We start from the raw sequence: 16,301 nt of genomic DNA on the forward strand, positions 1-16,301 counted from the left end.
CACACGCACACAGGCATACACAGAGACCCCCAATGAGTCTCGACACACTTCTCCTGACAACACTCTAACCATAAGATTTGTCATCATCACTGCAAACATACTGTATACCCCAAATATTCATATCATTTCAGTTAATATCTAAAAAAAAAATGAAAAAATAGTTGTGTGTGCCAGCAGGTAGGTTTCATTCATCATTAGTCAGGGTAAGACCGTTTAACAAAGTATCAGCGCTGTGCTGTAACCAGATATGACAGAGAAGACTCTATTACAAAGAGCTGTTTATTTATTCATTGCTGTCTAATCTACATGCAGGAGCGCGCCTGTTTTTCTGCTCCCCATCCAATTGTGCCCACAACATTGCAGGAGAAAGGAACTCAGTCTATTTTCCCGAGCAATGCATCCTGCCTATCAAGAGCAGAGCCAAAGGTGAGTCGTCAATGAATAATGTATACACCTGTTCTGTATAACTATTAAAACACAGATGTTTGTGCGGTTCATAAATGTCTGAGCCGATAAAAGTTTGCTCGAAATCGAATGAGTGGTGAATATTTCCCAAAGTATGACATTGGACTGAAGTGGGCCAATTCCAATTAATTTGACCATCCCCCCCAGAAAACATATGGCTGTGAGCTCAGTGGAATGTCTTTGAGGTGTCAAAACGGTTGGTGGTCCCCTTATCAACGGCTCCTAATTTACATACTGTGGCATTTAGGATGATATGAAAAGTCAAAAGGTCAGGGGAAAGCTCTCTCTCTTGTTCCTGTGTCCTGTCTGTGTCCTGTTCTCGTCGTGTTGTGAGTAGCACTGTTTTGTGATGACCGACGATCATCTGTTTCTCTACTCTCTCTATTAGAATGTATCATTCTATGAAGTATTTGCCTTGTAAGTATACTATATTATTAAAGCCTTATTTGTTCTATTTGACCTTTATTTCACTAAATGAGCAGACTCAACAATTCTTTGCACATAGTGATAATAACATTGGAGTCAAGTTATCAATATTAGATATGCTTTTGCAATCAAGAAAAAATATAGCCGAAGGTCTCTGCCAAACATAAATGTGGAAAAATATATTAATATAAATCCATCTACAGGATTTGAGGGAACATCCATTCTTAATTCTTTGGAGTAGTATGACGTTCCAAAAATATGAAGAATTTAAAATAAAGGAAAGTAGAAATGAGCAGAAATCCAGGAAATATATATTTGAGTGAAGATGACAGATCTCATGGTGATGAATCCATTCTTATTTGAACATTATGACATGCAGACACAGACAAAAACTTGATTCACGATAAACTTAATTCATACACCTTAAAGACAGACAAGGAGAGAAGAAGGAATTAGTGAGTGATGGGATAGGTACCGAACAAAACCAAAAAATAGATTGTGATCACCAAACGGACCGGCAAGACACATAGTTACAGAAAAGTATGTCAGAAGTATGTCAGAAGAGTTAGAGATAAGTAGAAGACCATGGTTAGTGATGCATTAGTGCCGTCCAGTCCAGCTTTATCCAGATGTAACTGTCTATAATATGTGTGTTGACTACCTTTGCACATCAACTCTTTCGAAGTTGTGATACCATACACCATTCCAATGAATCAAAAATGTCTTTAAAGGTTTAGGAAAACAAAATAGTACCTCACCAAAGGTTATTTTATTATGTATAAAAGAGAACATCACAATGGAAACAGCCGGATCTACTGATTGTTCATAGCTTAAAAAACAACAACAACAGCATTATTGCTAACGAGTATAGATGTGACAGCTGGAGATAGGGGGGATCACTCCATGTTGATCACGTGAAAAGAATAAAATAGCTTCAAATTAAAATGTGTCAGATCCGACTTGTATGGCAGATGTGTATGTATACAGTATGTGTTGGAACTGGTACCGTATGTGTTTGGATCTGGATAAAACTCAACTAGAAAAGACTGGCGATGGGTCCTGGATGCACACAGAACGTGGACAGAGATGAAAGAAGGAGGATGGCAGGTTGTTGTGGCACACCGTCAGCGTGGGAGTTAGCCAATACTCACACATAAAACGGGCACAGATCGTCCTCTGGTGCGCAAGCAGATCTAGAACGTGAAGAGGATTTCATGTACTGTTGGCTAATAATACTGACAATTTTTGAGTAGCAAGCAGTCCTTATGAGATATCAGATTAAATGTCGCCCCCCCTACCCCCCCAAGCCTTTAATGTAGCTTCCTTCCAACATGGAAATGTGTCAAATCAAAGGCATTAGTGAGATGTTTCAAATGTCACTATTGGCTGTCTGCTAGTTTAGTCCACTTCGAGGAGACATTGTAGTAGAAACAAAGTATGGAGAATTATTTCGATTATGACTTCAAATAAACTCTCATTGTATTCAGTTGGTGTGTATGAACAGCACTGTAATACAAACTGCTTGCTTTCGATGGCACAACCTATGAAGTGACATTAGGTTGCACTAAAACTCACATCATTTCGGTGACATTGTGACACTATTGATGATAAGAAGGTTGTTAAAAGAAAGCTGTGAGGTCAATTAAAACGTATTCTACAACATTACAACATTCACTACATGATGTTTGATGTTTACCATGTGTTTGATTGTGAGGCTTGTTAAGGTTGTGACCTAAAAGTGACCTCAGTTCACTTCGACTAAAAAGTATATTGATGACACAGGTGACAAAAGAGAGGAGAATTAAATGTTTCTGTGAGAGGTGCAGATCTAATAGCTTTGAGCGATTTTCTCAAACGCTACACTATACAGTGGGAAGCTTATTGCTTCACTTGATCATAGTTCTACACCAATAAAAAAATCCCGCCACACCATTCACAAAAAGCAAGGAACCACCGTTGATCAAGATAGATTACATTACATGAATGTGTTCGAGTTCAACCGTATCTTCTCTGAGTGTGGATTGGGCTTTGGGTAGAGATGATACAGTATGTGGTTGATGTGGTCTATATGTCTATGTGACAATATGCACAGTACATTATAGTCAGTGAGGTTTCATGTAGGCTCAATGGATCAAATGTATGATACTGATACGGATCAAGTGATTGTGCGGTCCTGGCGGTCCTTACCCCAGATCTGGCCCGATGAGGGAGTGTCTCCGGAGCATGGCCCGGGCCTGGGCGTTGGACAGGCTGGCGGTGGGCTCCCCGTTGATGGCCAGGATCAGGTCGCCGACCCCCAGACGGCCATCGCGGCTAATAGAGCCTCCGTGGATGATGCTGCGGATGTGCATCCCCAAACCGTCCTTGATAGCGCTTACTGTCATCCCTGCAGGGTTGGGGCACATAGATTTTCTTAAGAACTCTCAAAAACAAGAACGATAATAGTTCAGAGAATAGTCGCCCATAATTACTATGTATTAAGTGTTTTCCAAGCAATGCGTTTATACAAATAGTAGGCCTATGTGTAGGCTTGAACATATTAAATAAAGTTGTGATCTATAGTGTTTTGGCTGGGTGGTTTTCGTCACAGGAGATAGGACAGAAGTGGTATCAGACAGAATTGCTACTTTAATACTCCGCTAGCTTTCGTCTTCACACTGAATCTCAATGATCATAATATCATCAATATTATCAATATCCATCATATTATCTATCTATAAAGAATGATGGTCTTGGCTAGTCAGCAAGCGAGTAACTTCAACTTATTGAAATTCTTTATTGGGAATAACCCCTTGAGATGAACCCCATCTCGTTTACAAGGGGGTCCGCAAAGACAAAAATACAGAATGATTCTGTTTTTGACAGTCTTATAACATCTCCGGCAATAGTTCAGCGTGTGGAGCTACTGTTGAGGGGGGCGTCCTGGCAAAAGCATTCATATTGTGAAAGCTAGCTGGCATGTGTGGAGGATTTTTTAACATGCATGAATTCTGTAAAATGCCTATGGGAATATGTCTGTCCATTTCACACAGAACGTAGACGTGCAGCCTATAACTCACAGAGGCTGGGGTCAACTCGAGTTGTCAAAGACCATTCTTTTAATAAATACTATACTTTAGATTTAAAGTTGCTAAAACTACAACACGTGCCGCAGCCTTTGTTGAATATGTCATGATATGAACAGATGATCATATTCAGTCAAGCTTGTTAGCTGGTTTAAAGGGGACTAATGCACTATGATCACATCAAAAAGTTTCATACATGTATTCCCCATGCCACATACACAAACATCAACTACACTGTGTGGGAAGAAGATGCTTAATTGTGGGAACAGATTGGTTAATTTGAGGGAATGGATTAATATATCGAGGGAAGAAATTAATAAATCGAGGGAACATTTTACTAATTTGAGGGAATTACGTTTAAAATTGATCTATCTATCAAATGCATTTCTACGCTGACAGAATGATAAAAAGCCAAGGCTGTGTTCTTTCCTTAAGGGTTTCTCATTATAATATACATTTATGAGAAAGTACATTAAATAAATAAATAAATACAAACCAAGACTGGAGTTGCCCTTGACAACTGTGATGGTTCTTTCAAAATTGCTCCCAGAGGTAATCTGCTCCTTGTCACCACCATCCTCTGCCGACTCTTTTCCACCGAGCTCGTCATCCTTGAGAATGAAAGGATTAGATACAAAATGCGTTCATAAAAAGAAAACATTGCATCACATCAACAAATGCAAATCAAAACAATGATGATGTGAGGGTGAGGGGGCCTCTAAACTACCTTGAAGGTGAGGATGAAAGGACTGATTAGAGCCAGGGAACCAAGCAGTCAAGGATGGGGATTCTTTCATCTCAAACTCATTACTCTGTGTTAAGCCATTACCTTGGTAGAGACCACACTACTCCGGAAATTTGATTGAAATAAAAAGTAAAGTCCTGTGAAACGTTTCGTGGAGCAACCGTAATGTTTCTTGAATTTATATCCAATTAATAATTTGTATTTCAATCTGGATGTCCATTATTTTTCAAAATGCTTGACTTACTTGTGTGACGACGATTGAATCCTGATTTGCTCATGCTTGTTTAATTATAAATCTCATTTTCATCATGCTTGAGGATGGATTAAAGCTATTGAGATCGAACCTCTTTACCTTTAATAAGCCTTCTATCTCCTCAATGTCACCAGCGGCCATGTTGGGCTCCACCTGTAGATGGAGAGATGGCACTGGCTCCCCATTAACTTCTGATCCCAATCCAGTGTCACAATAGGACATGTAGGAATTAAACAGATCTGACGGCTCAGTCTGGATCGAATGATGCTCCAGGTACAGATCAGAGTTGGCTAGCGCATTGTCAATTTCAAGCTCGTGACCCCCGATACTTCTCGGCGGAGGAAAAGAGATGGGTTTCTCCTCTGGGGAGAAGGGTTCAGTGTCATCGGCTAGGCTGGACACCGTCGCGAAGGGACGCTCATCCAACAAGTCCAGACGAGCCGTGCGCTGAGGTAAAACAAACCACAGCAGCCAAATGGAGGTTACGCTCCATTAGATTCACAATCACCCAACTGGGGAGGATTTCATCTGGCTGAGTCGCCATTTTGAACTCCTTGTAAATGAGCCATAGAAAAGCCATCACCGGTCAACTGGGAATAGCAATTATTACCGATGATCCCGTTTCAGAGCGTGTGATGCACAACATCTAGGCTTTATTATCGCCCTAGATGTAATTCACGAGGTCAGGACTGTGGGGCAATAAATCTCTTTAGCTATTTCCTAAGCATCTAAGATGAAACTATAAAACTTGAAAGATGAGATCAGTGGCAAAGGGACTTGTGGCACTGCAGACCCTGGGAACAAGAACTACTGAGAAATGCCCTGAAATGCCCTGCAATATGCAATGGGCCATTTGACTACAAATAAAGTAGCAGTTCTATTGCTGTAAGGTGAGGTGATGTGATGTGCAGTATCTCTAATATTAATAACACTCAAACCATTCATACATAAGGAGGGGGGAGGGGGGGCGGGCTGGTTGCAGGGTAACATTTGGGTAGTGACTAATATGAAAGATACTATAAACAGGCGATCAAAGAGATATAACTGTATCTATCTCTATGCAGGCAACACCGGCAAGTTCAAACAAGTGATATCATTTGAGTACAGTTTGAAAGAAAACGCATACAGTGATAACAATGGAATATCAAACATTTAACAACGTTATTACATCGCACATGCGGTTTTTGACCTTCTAAAACACACAATGAAATGTTTATGACAACGCGGTGCAAGATCTGGTGGACAAAAAGGTCAGCAACTGCTTTGATTTACGAATTAAGAGGGGCCCTTACTCGCACAGCGTTTTCCTGTGTTATCAAAAATGCTTCCTGTAAAGGTAGTATTATACTTCTCTGCTTCCCATAATTACCTTGGGTGTAGAGGAGTGCAGGGTCATCTGATAGTCCAGGTCAGCACTGCAGGTGCTACCGTGGAGGGCGGTCATGGACGCCTGGAACGTGTCATCCTCCTCTCCGGAGTAGCGTTGCTCCAGCACCCTCTCGTCAGACAACTCTGTCTCATTGGAATCAATCTGTTGCCAAAGGATGTAGATGATGTCATCAATTGGATGTCACAGATCAGATGCCCCCATTACATCATGGTCGTGAGCTACCAAATCACGGGCAGCTAACTGAGGTTTGAGGTTTGCTCTTTTTTTTTTTTTTTTTTATACTTTATTGCAGGACTTTACATTACATTAATAAGTTCATTTCACACACTTTACAAGTTCTTCACTTGTTTAAGTTCATCCTGCATCATTTTTTTACATTTTTTATAGAGAAAGCAAGAAATAAAGAAAATAAAGAAATAGAGACTAGAAAGAAAATATAAAGGAAAAAAAAAAATAAAAAAAAAAATAAAATAAAATAGAGAAATTATAGGGATAGAAATAGAAAAGTAAGAGACAAAGGGAGGGGGGTGGGAGGGGTGGGATCGGGGAGGGTTGGTGGGGGGGGGCTTCCTTCCTACTCATTCATTCGGTCCATTTACTCCAGTTCATAGTGAATTGCTCTTCACGGCCTCCCACTTTGCAGGTAATTCTTTCCATTTCTTTTATGTCTTCAACAGTTTTTTTCCAATTATTAACGGATGGTGGGTTTAAGTCCAACCATTTACGTGTGATTTGCTTTAAAGCCGCGATACGTAGTATGGTGTACAAATATTTATCTCCCTCTCTGTATATATCTAATGGAATAAGACCGAGTATAATATTGACTGGATGTATAGGATTTTGTAAGGTAAATGTATTTTTTATTTTTACTTGAACTGCCTCCCAAAACCTTTTCAATTTAGGGCATGTATAGAAAATGTGTGTGTGATTGGCTTCTCGTTCCGTACATTTCCTCCAGCATTCTGCATTGCCTGTTGGCCTATATTTTGACAGCATTTTCGGTGTTAGGAAGATCTTCATATTTATTTTCCAAGCAAATTCTTTCCAGAATTTTGATTGTGTTGTCTTAAATATTCTTTTGCATGCTTCTTTCCACTCGTCATCCGTAATTGTTATTGCTAATTCGTTTTCCCATTTTTCTTTAGTGTTATCTTCTTGTATCTTGATTTCTTGCATGATTTTGTAAATTTTTGAGATTTTTGTCTTTTCACTGTTTCTATTTTTGATCAGATATTCCATTAGTATATGTGATCTTTGTTCCTGTCTCCTCTGCTGTGTTATAAGGTAGCTTCTAATTTGTAGGTACTTAAAAAAATGGCTATTACTTATATTAAATTGATTAACTAAGGTTTCAAATGAGTCTATCATGTCATTTGTAAACATCTGTGAGTACACCTGTAGTCCCTTCCTAGCCCATTCTTCTAATATTTTGTCTGTTTTATTAGGTAAAAAGTCTGGGTCACTGGCTATCTCTCTCAAATAAATACATTTGTCATCACATTTATACAATTTACGAATAGTTTTCCAATTTTTGAGGGTATTTTCTATGCATCTGTTATTTCCACTATGTTTTTGAATATCCTTTAGACTCAGAAAAGGTAGTGTTCCTATTGATATTGATATTGCTTGTTTTTCTATGTCTTTCCATTTGGTTTGAACCGAGTTATTCATCCATTTCATTATTGTATCTATTTGAGTTGCATGGAAATAGGACTTTAGATCAGGGAAATTAAACCCTCCTTTTTCTCTGGTTTGAGTTAGTATACTAAGTTTTTTCCGTTTACTTTTGTAGTTCCAAATGAAATTTGAGAGCATTGTATTCCATTTTTTGAAGCTACGCTGTGGAATGGGAACTGGTAATGTTTGAAATAAAAACAGAAACTGTGGGAGGATCATCATTTTGACGCTTTCTACTCTACTCATTAAGGATTCAGGTGTTATCTTCCATCTATTAAGATCTTCTCGTATTTTATTTTCAAGGGCTTGATAATTGTCGGTGTATAATGTTGTTATATCTCCAGTGAGGTAGATTCCTAAATATTTGATTTTCTTTGCATCCCATTTCAACTTGTATTTTTCCTTGATTTCCGAATCTATCTGTTCTCCAATTGTTAATACTTCACACTTACTTTCATTTAGTTTATAACCAGAGTGTTTACTATATTCTGTAATTGCTTCCATTAGGCTTGGTAAGGATTGGGCTGGTGATGTTAAATAAACAACCACGTCATCTGCATATAATGCCAGTTTGTGCTGTTCCTCTTTTATCGTTATGCCTTTGATGGTATTATTTTTCCTTATACTTTCTGCTAGTCCTTCCATGCATATAGCAAATATAACTGCTGAGAGTGGGTCTCCTTGTCTTGTACCTTTATAGATTGGAAATCTTCTGGATATTGTGCCATTTACTTTTACTCTTGACACTGGATTTTTATACATTCCTTGAAGCCATTTATTAAAATTCTCATGAAATCCAAAGCTTCTTACAATTTCAAACATGAATGGCCATAGCACTCTGTCAAATGCTTTTTCTGCATCCAGTGTTAAGAGTAGAAGGTTTGCACCATTGTTTTGTGCGTAGTCCATTATATTTAACGTCCTCCTTATATTATCTGACAACAGCCTACCTGGTATAAAACCACATTGGTCGCTGTTTATTATATCTGGCACGATGTCCTTTAACCTATTGGCAATAATGGCTGTTACTATTTTATGGTCCGTATTCAGTAGTGATATTGGCCTGTAAGACGAACATTCAGTAGCGTCCTTACCTTCTTTATGTATAACCGTTATTATAGATGAGTTCCAAGTAGTTGCCCAATTTCCCGTTTGTAATACAAACTTATATGCTTGTAAAAGTAGTGGTATCAATTGTTTTTGAAAAGTTTTATAAAATTCATTAGTATATCCATCATCACCTGGTGTTTTCCCCATTTTAAGATTATTTATTTGATGTTGTATTTCATTTACTGTGATGTCCTTAATGAGCTGTTCATTTTTTGATCTTGTTACTTGCTTTAAGTTTAACTTATGTAAGAAATCTTTCATTAGTCCCAGGTCAATGTTTCCTGTGTTTTTATAAAGGTTCTCATAATATTTTACGAATTCTTCAGCTATTTTATCCTTTTCCGTTATTGTTCCAGAGCCTTCTACAGTCTTCAATTTCGAAATGTGTGCTTTTTTAGTCTGTGTCTTAAGTCGATATGCTAGGAGTTTTAAAGACTTAGGTCCTCCATCGTAATATTTCTGTTTGGTGTATGTCATTAATTTCTCCACTTCCTCTGTACGAATTTTATCCAACTCCTTATACTTCTTTTTTAATTCATTTTTTACTATTATTTCATTTGTATTTTTTAGTTTGTCTTCCAAGTGTTGTATTTGTTGTTCAAGTATTTTCTGTTTTTGTTGTGTTTGTCTTTTCTTCCATGCGCAATATGATATTATCTGTCCTCGTAGTACCGCTTTAAGGCCCTCCCATATAATAGTTGGATTAGTATCTCCATTGTCATTTATCTCTACGTATTCTTTTATGGCTTTATTGATTTTTTCAACAAAGATCTTATCTTGGAGAAGTGAGTTGTTTAATCTCCATATTTTTTCTCCTTGCTTTATATCCAAATGTATAGTTATAGATAGCATAGCATGATCTGATAAATCCCTTGTGCCTATTGTACATGTTTCCATCCTCTCTACGTCTTTTTTAAACATGAAGAAATAATCCAGTCTATTGGAAGTTGGAAATCGTCCAGAATAATATGTATATGTTTTTTTAGTTGGATTTAGCATCCTCCATATGTCTACTAATCCAAATTCTGACATTGCACTTCTTAAAATTGATGATGTTTTATCAGCTCTGTGTGGTTTATTATTTGAGGAATCTAGCCTAGAATTTATTGTAAGATTCATATCTCCTCCCATTAGGGTGATTCCTTTACATTTTGTCATTAACATTTCGATTATTTCTGACATGAATTCTGGGCCTAATTCCGGTGGATAGTATACATTTAAAAATGAGACAGTAATTGACTCTATTTTACCAATTACTAAAACAAACCTGCCCTCTTTATCGTATATATGTTGTTCTTCTATAAATGGTATGTGTGGTTGTATAATTATAGCAACACCCCTCTTCTGTGTTCCATATGAACTGGAGTAAATTTGTCCCCTACTCAATTTGTCATGTTCTTTTTTTTTTAAATGGGTTTCTTGTAAAAAGAGGACATCTCCTCCAGCTCTCCTCAGCTGGAGGATAATCTTTTTCCTCTTAATTATGTTATTCAAGCCATTAACATTTAATGATATTATTTTCAACTTTTTCATATCTCTGTTTAAGGGCTTCATTTTAAATTAACATTGCAAGTATTTCATAGAGTAAGCATATTATCGGGACTAGGAAAACAGTAGGAGGGGGAAGGACAGTAATGAAAGGAGAAAGAGGGAAAGAGGAAGAGGAATAGAAACGAGAAGGTGAGGTTTGCTCTTACACCTACTCAGGTATTAGACAATCAAATTCGTTACTTCCACCCCCCTCATTTTCATTGGTTGGTTTCAGTTGGTCCCAGAGGGTGACTAACCAATGCAGGCTCTGCCCGGAAAAGGATGCACTCCCCTGGCTCTTCTCTCTCTCTAACCAGCAGAGTGGCGAAGATAAAAGAAGGGTTTCCTGAGGAGGAGGATGACGGACTGGCCTCTTCATCATACGGCTGTGGAGACAAGGCTCTACACAGACAAATTCCCTAGAACACTGGGACATTCCTTCATGTCGCCATGTTTTTTTTCTTCTTTTTTTTCCTGTCCGATCTGATTGAATTTTAATTACAGTTACATTTATTTTTAATTAGTTACATTTTGAGAATTATAGTAGTGAAAGTCTTGTGAGGTTGTGAGATGTATTGTCGATTAGTTTTAATTTGTAGTTACTGTATGAATTACCGGTGGAGGAATCTTAAACCATAACCGAGTCACGAATAAATATTTCAATGACTAGGTTATTAGTTATTTAATAAAGAAATAGACAGCTGAAAGAGAATCTCTTGCAAATCTTGCTACATATTTAAAAGGATCTTTTGATTTTGTCGAGCACGCTGCCCAGAGAAAGATAGAAAGAGAGAGAGAGAGAGACTGTAGTAGAGTATTGCAGGATTATGGCAGATTCGATTTTTAGGAACAATACAACAAAACCGCCTCACAAAACACATTTCAAAACCGTCAGGAGAGCTAGATAACCACTGAGGTTTCTCAAAACTATTTAATACACCTGAACAGCAGTGACCGTGACATCCCAGAGGCAAGCACTGCACTTATGTTCCAAGTTTTTCAGAACCTGAAAGAATGCTAGCAATTGTTACATAGAAAAACACACTAAAAGAGTACTTATGCTGTGAGCTTTGAATAAGATTTTGGACAAACCCGTATTTTGACAGCTGCCTCGATAAGTGTGAAGGGTCCAAGTGCTTCAAAATTCAATAATAAAGTAAGACCAAGCAAAGGACATGGGTGCTTATGCTGCTGAGGCTGTTTTCAGAGAGTTGAATGTGTCAGCATGTAGCCTAACTCCACTGTCTTTGCAGCATTAACAATTCAAGCCATGTAAGATGAGCCCTCATTATTGGATACTAGACACACACTCTCTCACACACACACACACACACACACACACACACACACACACACACACACTCCGAATCACATATGCATTGACACACGCACACACACATACACACATTAAACTACAGTCTCCTTATAGAAAATAATCGAGATAGGGGTCCTTACAGGTAACGGTTTAGCCACTCCTATCCGGACCTTTCCGATGTTGGCCCCTTTCAGCGCCTGAACGGCGTCTTCCAGACTGGCATTCTCCAGGTTGGTGCTGTTGACGAACATGAGCCGGTCTCCCGGCAACAGTCTTCCATCCTGCTCCGCCTCTCCGCCAGGCACCAGAGAGCGGATCACGATCACCGTCTTGGCAGGGTCCATGGGGTCCTAGTAGAGCAGATCAGCGTCAATGAAGAAGTCCATCCACTGACTGAACAAACTCACTTCATTCACACATTTGTATGAAAAGATTCATTCTGAATACACTACACAAATGTACATAGAAATGTGTCAATTCAACAGATTTAAGGGACAGCTATCAAATCTATATAAAAAAATGTAAAACACCATAATAATAATAATAATAATAATACATTAGACTTATATAGCGCTTTTCTAGACACTCAAAGACGCTTGATGATTGATAATGATAATGACATGATACTGGCTAATTACACCTTGATGTGATTTTGAATGAATGTCATTTGTCACAGGTCAACAGACAAGCTCACGTGAAGAACAAAAAAAGACACTATAATAATGACACAATACTGGCTAATTATTACACCTTGAAGTGATTTTTAATGAATGGCATTTGTCACAGGTCAACAGACAAGCTCACGTGACTGCCTCTCCCTCCCATAATTTTGAAGTTACTAATAAGTAAGTTAACCCATGAACATGCAACTAAAGTATCTGGCTCCATATACAAAACAACAACAACAACAACAACAACAACAACAACAACAACAACAGCACACGCCTGTCTCTACCAGGCCAATGTTTCATGTCAATTCCATGTGAAGATCCTATAGTACCTGGTAGTCCAAGATGCTGAATCCCAGTCCACCGTCTCCCTTCTCCAGCTCGATGTTCTGTATCTCCGTCTCCCACATGGCCAAAGGAGATCCCAGCGGCTCGTCCATCACATTTTCCCTCACCACCGCCTCCTCCTCCTCCTCCGGGTCTCGAGGAACCAGGAAACTGCCGAGGTCTCCCTGTATCTGCAAAGTTATTACACACCCGATGCCGTCACTGCGCATGCATTCTTCACTTACTCGGAGCCCATAGGCTGGTTTGCCGCTAGTTACGTTTCATAAAATTTTTGGCAGCACATTAAAAGGAAATCTTGGGATGCTAGACACACAGAACTCAGGCAGCTGGGAGCACGTCTCTTAACACGGTTTCCTACTCTGATGTACTATCGCTGGGGTTGTTACTGCACTGGGGTGTTACTTTAGATGGAGAGGTGTTGATAAACTGTCCCCCTCCCTGCTTATCCTAAGTGTAATCTGTCATCATTGACAACCTGGACAGCATGAGACAAACTGCCTGAGCTAAATGGGGTTGATAGACAAAGTAGGAGGGCTTAGATGTGAATTTCCGATCATATACAGTATATATACAGGAAATATATGTTACGGTACATGTGGGAACACGGTACATGTGGGAAAACTAGGGTTAGGGTTAGGTGCTAGGGTGCTAGGGTTAAGGTTAGGGTTAAGGTTAGGGGTAGGGTTAGGGTTAGGTTTAAGGTTAGGGTTAGGGTTAGACATGCCAGCATGTACCAAGTCACCCTAGCACCTAACCCTAACCCTAGTTTTCCCACATGTACCGTATTCCCACATGTACCGTAACACACATATATATATATATATATATATATATATATATATATATGTATATAAAATATATTTAGCTGACGGTTTTATCCAAACATTGCATCCTTACATCCTTACACTGCAGTGAGTGCATACATTTTTCAGTATACATGGTCCTGTATCCTGTGTACCCTAGACACTTCAGCTCGTAGTTACAGTAGTTGCCTATAACTGTAAGTGTAGTCATTTCATTTGTCCAAAAATCTTTAGAAATATCCATTCCAACATTCGCAGTGGAATCCTGATTGGCAAGCAGAATCTACATCTTTATGTCATAGTAAATGATCACCCACTCCAGACCTGCCCCCCTCCTCTACGCCAACTGAAACTTTGCCAGACGAAATTACCGACTAAGCTGCCATTGCCCACTAAAACGTGTGTTGTACAGGGCGCTTTATCGAAAGCAAAGCAAATTGGGGCCCACAATTTTCCATAGTATTCATCTCTGCTACAAACAACAAGAGGCAGCTCTGAGGTCTCTTGTTTCAAAGTCTAATTAGATATGTTGAGTATATCAATGCTGAAAAATTACCTTCATATCAGGCTCTGTGACCAATGTCTCCAACTCTGGTTGGCCAGAATCCCTATCACTCTCAGTCAGGGGGGCGGGCCTACAGCAGGCCATGTGCACACGGATAGGCAGCTCCTTCAGAATGCTCACCACCTCCTTGTGTGTCTCACCGATGAGGGATATGCCATTGACCTGGGAGCAGAGCAGTGGTCACATTTGAGGTCAAGGCTAAAACACTAATGGAAGGTTCCACAAAGTTATAAATAAGAGGAGCAGCTGTGCCCGAATAACGTTCATTTGTTTGGCAGAAAAGCTCCATGGATTGAAACCATGGACAGTATTATTCTAAATGAGTTTATAGTTCCTCTTACTATTACATTGATCATTGATCAGCTATTACATACAGTACATCTAGGTAACTTAAATGATATCTAATACAATATATTGAGCACAATTTAAATCTGACAGATATTCTAGTATATTTAGGTCATTTTACTTATTTTATTTTATTTGTATTTATTCGTTTATTTAAAAGGGACAATGGACAGTCGTTGACTCTCCCTGAATTAGCTGGGTAGCTAACTTGCATCAGCAGTCCCTGAACAGGTAAATCCACAGGGGAAATACGGCATCAGATGTTTTCAACAATTCAAAACATAACTACGGGACATAAAGATATCACATAAAACAGAACTACAGGAAATAAAAAACATCACACTTTACACTCAAGAAAACATTACATAAAAGATTACATCATAAACAATAAAATAAATAAAACGTTCTGGCTCTATGTGGTCAGTGGTCACATGATTGGTTGTCTATCAGCCATGATTTCAGTTTTGATTTGAAGCCTGTGAGGAGTTGAAGATTGTTTGATAGAGCTGGGTATGAAGTTCCAGAAATGTACAGCTCTGATGGAAAAAGCCGAACGGCCGAACTCAGTGGACCTATACGGCACCACACAGTTGCCTCTAGTGGATGCTCTTGTCCGCCTGATGTTTTCAGAGCATAGTCATACAAACTCGATGGCGGAGGTTTCGGTTTACCTGTTCACCTGTCTCTCGAGTTGAGGTGTCTCTTACCTCAAGAAGTTCGTCCCCACTGAAGAGTTTCCCACAGCGGCCCACCGGCCCCTCTGGCAGGACAGAGCGGATGTAGTGGTGCCCGCCGCTGGCCTCCAGACTGATGCCCAGACCGCTGCTCTCACTGAACTTCTCCACCTGGGCGACCTGACGTCCACGAAAGGAAGGGGGGGCACAACTCCATTAGCATGAATAGATAAATGTCTACATTTTAGCCCCACTACTCTCCCTCTCCCCACCACCACCACCACCACCACATCGCACACACATAGTCTTTTCAAATAGTAACAGTTTTTATATGTAGGATTTCAGTTGTTCGTGTTCTAAGTTGACTCACCACTACTTCATTGCTGGGGCCGAGATTCTCCTGCCACTTCCTCATCAGCTCGTCCTCTTCGCTAGCTGTAAGTATGACTCCTTAGAAAGGACGACAATACATCATCAACTGACTTGTGTGTAAATAGCAGCTTAGCACTGTGAAGAGGACCCCCCCGGGGCGGCTCTTATAGTAGGTAAAGATATAGTAGGGGCTGTTTAAAGCTCAACCATAAAATAACACCAATTCAAAAAACTGCCATGTACAGTACAAACAGACTAAATGGTTACGGTAACAGAGAGGAGTACAGCTTGACAAACACAATACTTTCTGATGGTCTTGAAGGGGGAAACAAATCTGCCAAAACTTCTTGAGATTCCTTCCTCCGATGAGCCAAATTAGCCATTGTGACTTCTCACTTTGAAGTAGTTATTCTAGGGGAATGTTTGGGGAATTGTTCTTGCAACAATTCTGCATACTGATGGTTGAAAGATGGGCATAAAAAATAAGGTTTAAGAGCTATATCTTCCTCTTTGTTCTCTGGTCTGTCGTCCCAGCTATGATTACAGTATA

The 16,301-nt window shown here is 39.3% G+C and overlaps 1 protein-coding gene across 1 annotated transcript in view; it reads right to left on the reverse strand.

Annotated features, from left to right (window-relative positions):
* mpdz (multiple PDZ domain crumbs cell polarity complex component) overlaps nucleotides 1–16,301 on the reverse strand; it is a gene marked incomplete at both ends in the record, with an annotated part of 54,702 nt that overhangs the window by 21,744 nt on the left and 16,657 nt on the right. The window contains 11 exons of the mRNA XM_080547295.1: nucleotides 2,043–2,084; nucleotides 3,079–3,277; nucleotides 4,453–4,567; nucleotides 5,054–5,401; nucleotides 6,324–6,485; nucleotides 10,919–11,047; nucleotides 12,117–12,326; nucleotides 12,977–13,162; nucleotides 14,352–14,522; nucleotides 15,413–15,559; nucleotides 15,750–15,829. Of these exons, the coding sequence (XP_080403421.1) occupies nucleotides 2,043–2,084; nucleotides 3,079–3,277; nucleotides 4,453–4,567; nucleotides 5,054–5,401; nucleotides 6,324–6,485; nucleotides 10,919–11,047; nucleotides 12,117–12,326; nucleotides 12,977–13,162; nucleotides 14,352–14,522; nucleotides 15,413–15,559; nucleotides 15,750–15,829 (1,789 nt within the window). The remainder of the gene's footprint in view (nucleotides 1–2,042; nucleotides 2,085–3,078; nucleotides 3,278–4,452; nucleotides 4,568–5,053; nucleotides 5,402–6,323; nucleotides 6,486–10,918; nucleotides 11,048–12,116; nucleotides 12,327–12,976; nucleotides 13,163–14,351; nucleotides 14,523–15,412; nucleotides 15,560–15,749; nucleotides 15,830–16,301) is intronic.

The sequence above is a fragment of the Nansenia antarctica genome (assembly GCF_963989245.1).
Source record: "Nansenia antarctica genome assembly, chromosome: 17".
NCBI classification, from domain to species: domain Eukaryota; kingdom Metazoa; phylum Chordata; class Actinopteri; order Argentiniformes; family Microstomatidae; genus Nansenia; species Nansenia antarctica.